Source organism: Seriola lalandi, unplaced genomic scaffold, assembly GCF_002814215.2.
Source record: "Seriola lalandi dorsalis isolate HSWRI2012SDOR001 ecotype SW California unplaced genomic scaffold, Sedor1 jcf7180002054425, whole genome shotgun sequence".
Taxonomy (NCBI): domain Eukaryota; kingdom Metazoa; phylum Chordata; class Actinopteri; order Carangiformes; family Carangidae; genus Seriola; species Seriola lalandi.
This window is the reverse complement of record NW_019524978.1, coordinates 1,558,134-1,564,421: the sequence shown is the minus strand read 5'-3', so window position 1 is coordinate 1,564,421 and position 6,288 is coordinate 1,558,134. Positions and strand designations below refer to the sequence as shown.

Sequence of the window (6,288 nt, the reverse complement as noted above, 5' to 3'; positions counted from 1 at the left end):
AAGGAACTGCACCACTGACTCTGAGATTCAGGGTTTTTCTTTACTTTGAAACCATAAAATGTATTTCAAACTTACTCTGGAGATGCTCTTCTATTTAATTCCTGTCTTTTCCTTAAGTCAAACATGCATTTTAGGCCTAATTTGTCCTCTAGAGGACCACGTGTCCACACCAGTGAATGCCATTGTCCAGCCACTATTGGTCAACGACCCTCCCTCTCCTCTACACAAGCCTCTGCGGATGTGAATTGGCAGCGAGGTCACGTCCTTGCCTTGCTCCCAAACATAAGCATTGTCAGAGTTAACTGAGTAAATTTACTTTTGACTCAAGCTCATTCAGACCCTCAGACAAGCACACAGATACACTCAACAACAAAAAAAGATGGACTACAAGGACACAAAAAAGGACAATCTTCCTTTCTGCAGAGATTTGCAGGAGAATCTGAAGGTGTGCTTGTTAATCAGGGATGGCGAGGACCCGGGTCACCATCTGTAACATAGACCAGGGGCAGTAAATGGATGAGGAGGGGTGAAAGGGCACCCTCAGACATTCCTTTAGAAAATAAACAGAAGAAAAATGGACTTCTCTGGACAGGTATTCCAAGCAAATATATCTAGTTGACTTTAGTTTTTGATGTTTCCTGAGTTTTTAAATACATTCAATGTCGTATCTGTGGAGTTTCTAAGATACAAAAACCATAAATGGAAAAGCACGTGAAAGTGTGGTTTCCAGCACGGTTGAAATAAGCTACTTTGGCTTCATCCTCATGTTTCAAAAGCACAGTTGGGAGTGAGTTTAATGCAATTAGCAGGTTATCTGTGGTGAAGTGGAGGTGTCTTCTGTCTTCCTGTTACCGTATGGTCTGACAGGAGGGAGGGATGGCTTTCTGTAAGGCCACAGAGGAAGAAGCGGAGGAAAAGACAGGCAGATGCCCCCTCAGAGGAAAAACACCCAGGTCTTTTGTTACACTATGGCTGCTCTGTCTGGGGTTTATTATCTGTCTCCCACTTTGACAACAGTACCAAGAGCCACCAGCCTTTTGTTTTACAGTTTTGCTTCTCGTTTGGCAAATTATTTCAAAACTTTTCACAAAACACGTTTTTGTTCGTTTAAAAAGGAGTTCAAGAAAATGAATACAAGAGGGGGGGGCGGTGAAAAAAAAGTAGTGACCTCTGGCATTAAGGCACAAGCAAGTGTATTTAATGTTTGGGGCCGCCCCTGCCTTTGTGTTGAAGCCAGTGGTTCAATGAAAGGCAGCAGTAGGGGTCACTTCAGGCATCTGCTGCTCTCCTGCACCACTCATCTGTCCATCTGTGTACGCTGCGGCCCTTCTGTCCACCGATACACACTCACAGTCACGCACATGCACACAGAAATACACACTCCTCTAATAATGCAAATGCACACATCGGATACTGTAGAGTCTGGAAGAGTGTTTTTATTGTGCGTCTGTTTAGCTCAGAGAAGCACCACCTTGCCCTGGCCTGTGTTCTTGGCTGGAGAGAGGTGTCCAGCTTCATTATTGAGGCAGAACCGCAGTATCCGCTAAAGCAGAGCGGTGGGAACTAGAGGAAACCGGAGAAGGAGGGACTCCTCTAGAGCAAAACAAAATGTGTGAGCGGAGGAACAGCCAATGACAAATAAATAATAAGCCGCTTGCTCGAATTTATCAGTAGCAGCTAAAAAGTCAGGCCTTGGCAGTGACCAAGCTCCTCTTTTTCTCTTCCCCTTTTCTTCATTTAAATTGCATCCATTCAACAAATCAAAGCACAAGACCTAAGTCCTCACAATAAATTTTTTCCAATGCTCCTTCCCGGTTAACAAATTTCTGCTTTCTTAGAGGTCCTCGCTGCCTGAGAGATCAGTGTGATTTATGCCTTTCCTGTCACTGATGAGGACATCACTGATAACAGAAGGGTTGAGTATGAGGAACATCTATGTCTCTGTGCGAGCCAAGACGTTTTTGTTTTTTATCTTGCAGACACTCCCGGGCTTTCCACTCAAAGCAACACCTAGTAGATCTTCACTTACACAGCCCTATAGAGCCCTGAAGAGGAGCCTTCACGCACAGATGTGGGGTGTCAGGACTATTTGTGTTATACATTCTCCACATTTCTGATGAAAAGGGCCCATCTCTTTGCCATTTTCGGTTCGCTTAGACTAATATATTAGGAGCAAGTTTCAAATAAACACAACTCTTTTTTTTTTTTTTTTTGTCTGGGTCTCTCGGCCTCAGTGTGGAGTGGAGGGACAATAAGGCGGTTGTGATGAAGAACTTTATTAGAACATTTAACTTGAGAGTGAGGGATTGAAGCGGGTAAACAAAGCATTCCTTTCCCTTTCATCACCATTTAACTGTTCCCCTAACATTCAGCCTCACCTCCAGGCCAGTGCCCAACAGACCGGGGAGCTTGTCAAATAAATATAAATCAAAAAAGTAAAGCTTTATCTCACGGGTTGCCGCGCAGTTGCTTTTCTAATCCAGAATCACTCATCTCTGGCACTGAAAAAACAGACTCGTGGTGGTGGATATCTCCCAAAGTGCACTTGTGAGCAGGAGGGCTCGCGGACGCATCCCCGGCGATGGTGTCCCAGACATATAGCCTGGAGGGCCATTTGGTTATACTCAAGGGAAGGGTTGTTGTGTCAGTCGTTTGTGGTGACTGCTAAAGAGTGCACTTAGCATCCTCTGTTTCCCCCTAGCAAACATGTGGGGAGTGACATGATACTGTACAAGAGCCTGGACAACATATAACATTTCAAAGCAATTTCCTAATTGTTTCCAGGCCAAGGTCGATAGCCTATATGGAAGCAATCCCTTCTTTCAAACTTTTTTTTTCTTTCTCGTCCACAGATTGGGAAACATTAAAGTGTTAAGTAAACTTGACCCAGGCGGGGCTACTTCATTGGGAAATAGCTGGGGTTCGTACATTCATTGCCATATCAGTGACAGTCAGTCAGTGGATTCCCTTCTGCGTGGATGGTCACCATATGTTTATATGGTTTCTGTGGTTCAATCCTGCAGCCAGTCACTGACTATAGTGACATTTGTATGCTATGATGAGACTGTTTACAAAGGGGGAGAACAGATTAGCTTTAGCATACCTAAAGGCAAAGGTATATGTGCTCCATATGCACTGTATACAGCTTACTGAGGGACCCTGGAGTTGATTTTGATTTACAGGAGAAAAAAAGATTAAAAAGTCACTATAACTACAGTTGTCTAAAACTGGCACAGTATAGTATTTCTCCTCAATTTTTTTCATTCTGTATCGTCTTGAACCAAGATACTGATGTAATTTCATCATATTTAATCAATGACAAAGAAGAAAATATCATAATTTTGGGGTTTTAGGCTCATAGGTTTAAAAACATCAGTGATGTGGCCCCTTTTTTCATTTGATTAATCCATGAATGAAAATAAAAAGTCACTGGCTTAAGGAAATACCATACAATGTTCCCATTACATTTTTGTGTTTTTTAGGGAAGTCAAACCCTCTTAAAAAAGAATGAAATGAATGGAAACAGGGTGGAATTAATCATCAGAAGTTCCAGGCTGGTGGACTTTGTTTTCAGTTTTATTTGTACAGTAATGGTGTGGAATATTATCCAGTAATATATGTATATAAATGATCTTATATATCATTGTAAAAGCTCTTTACACTCTAACTGAATGCACCTCAAAACTCAGATCCTATATGCAATTATGAGGTAGACATTAATAATGGTATTTTCCACCCTCTGCAAAAAAAAAAAAAAATCGAATACACCTTAAATTACTCTTATCAATGTAAGAAATATATGATTATCATGAAACTCTGTACATCACAAATAATAAAATAATTATAGAATAGAAATTATACCGATTTGAGTGCATTTTGTATATTTACAAAGAAATGCCGTTTTCTCATTTCTTCATTCGTTGCACTTTGTAAAGTTTTCGACTGTACAAATATTTACAGCTCAAAAAACAAGAAAAAAAAATAATGAACAGCAGTGCATTCAAAGCTAATGTGCATTTAAATATCGTCTCGTTTGCGAGTCTTTTCTTAATCTTTTCGTCGTCAGAGAGGACAAACTTTCTCGCTGACCGCGTGTCCTTGGCGCAGTCAGTTGTGGAAGTGCATTTCGTAAAGATGCAGACTTTTGAGCAAAAAGTTCGCCTCAGTAATGTGTGCTTTCTATTTTTTTTCTCTTTACAACAGGGCCCCACTCAGGCACAACACAAGTCTGGTTTTGTGTCCTTCTCTGTCCGCAAAGGCGCACGACGCATCTCCCAGCGCCTGTCAGCCGGTCTCCAGTAAGGCAAAAAAAAAAAAATCTCTTGAAGGCATCACCACCACCATCTTATCTCCTCTCATCAGACCAGTGTGTGTGTGTGTGTGTGTGTGTGTGTGTGTGTGTGTGTGTGTGTGTGTGTGTGTGTGTGTGTGTGCGTGTTTGTGTTTGGTAGATTAGACATTCACCCCCTCTATTTATTTATTATTTAACTTTTTTTTATTCTTATTTTTTAATTATTCATTTATTTATTTATATTTGGAAAACAGGCACTTGCTCGGGCCTGTAATGACTCCAGCTGGACAGTGGTAATTACAGCCTGGATGCACATACCCAAAAGAATCCGGCCTGGCAGGATCACACGGCAGAGTTGCAACAAAGCGCTCACAGGCAAAGCCCAGTGTCCTCTGGCCTCGGCACGAACAGGTGCACAGTTTGGACTCAATAGGCTCCCATCTCGCCTTCAGCCAGAGCGCGCACACACACACACATTCACACACACACACACACACACACACACACACACACACACACACACACACACACACACACACACACACACCGTGTTCCCAATCCTTGTGCCATATGGACGCGTCTCACTCCGGGAAACAAAAGCCTGTTTGATGAGTGATAACTTGTTGCGTGGATGGGAATGCATGTGCGTAACACTTTAAGGCAGAGAGTGTAAATTCATGTGACTGTACTGAGTCTGAATAAATAGCAGATATCGCCTCTTGTGTGCATCCCTTTTGAATAAAGACTCGTGCGTCATGCGTCAAAAGCATTTCAGACCTGTGAGGACTTTATATCTTCAACCTGGGACCCATCAAGACATATCTTTGATTTTTTTCTGTCTCTTTAAGTTTGTTTGTTTTTTTTAAACAAAATAATGGCCGCTACCTGCACCCACACTGCTCCACCACCATGTCCTCGTACTGTTTGTACACCACGTTATTGCCCGAGTCTATATACAGGATGCTGATGGGGCTGAGTTTGGTGGGGACGCAGCAGCTGGGCGGGGTGCTGTTCGGGTCCATGGAGTTCATGAGCGTCTGTATGATGGCGTGGTTAGTCGGTTCGAGGTGCGACCTCAGGGGGAAGTCGCACACCCCCTCGCAGTGGTACGCCTCGTAATCCAGGGGCGCGATGATCCAGTCGTCCCAGCCCAGCTCTTTGAAATTCACATGCAGCGCCTTTTTGCTGCACCTGGATTTTGATTTCTTCCCGTGCCTCTTCCCGTGCCTGTTGCTCAGCGCGGTCCTCCGCCGACGGCGGGGCCCCTCTCCTCTAACCCCCCTCAGCGACACCCCCTCCTCCTCTGCAGCCTTCACCACCGCCGCCGCTTCCTCCTTCTCGCCCACCGACCTCCGCGACTTGATCTTCTCCTTCATCTCGTTGAACAGGTTCTCCCTCTTCTTGGAGCGGGTGTAGGCCACCAGGATGGCCTTCTCCTGCTGGGACCGGCCGCTCCTGTCCAGCCCCAGCTGCCTCAGGTCCACCTCGGTGTCTGATTTGCCAAGAGTGACCCTGAGCTGGAAGCAGAGCTGGCTCCCCTGCTGATAGTGATGATGGTGATGATGATGAGGATGATGATGATGATGAGGGTGGTGATAATGATGCTGGTGTGCTTTAAACATTTCCCACACGTCCATAACCTCCCAGCCGGCTTTAGTGGAGTCCAGCGGGTCCAGAGACCTGGAGTCCAGCAGCCTGTCCGAGCGGCAGGGGTAGAGCTGGATGTCGTAGAGGCCCGTCGTCTGCAGGGAAGTCTGCAAATCCCCGGGCGCTCTCCTGAATATCCTTAATTCCGCCCCGACCAGCTCCTCTTTGTCTGAAAGGGTTGAGACATCAAACAGATACTTTTGTCTTCGCAGAGGAGAGTGCAAAAGATCGTCTGCAAGGATAAAAGAAGAAAATAATTGCAGTCAGATTCAGTTAGGGTGTACAGTGTTCAGAGGGATGGAGGGAGGGAGGGGGACTCACATTCTCCCACAGAGGCCTTCCCCCCCACC

At 44.8% G+C, this 6,288-nt stretch overlaps 1 protein-coding gene across 1 annotated transcript in view; it reads right to left on the bottom strand.

Annotated features, from left to right (window-relative positions):
- Window positions 1-3,560: 3,560 nt before the first annotated feature.
- gdf6a (growth differentiation factor 6a) overlaps window positions 3,561-6,288 on the bottom strand; it is a 7,862-nt gene continuing 5,134 nt past the window's right edge. The window contains exon 2 of the mRNA XM_023410447.2: window positions 3,561-6,170. Coding sequence (XP_023266215.1) covers window positions 5,173-6,170 — 998 coding nt within the window. The 3' untranslated portion in view covers window positions 3,561-5,172. The remainder of the gene's footprint in view (window positions 6,171-6,288) is intronic.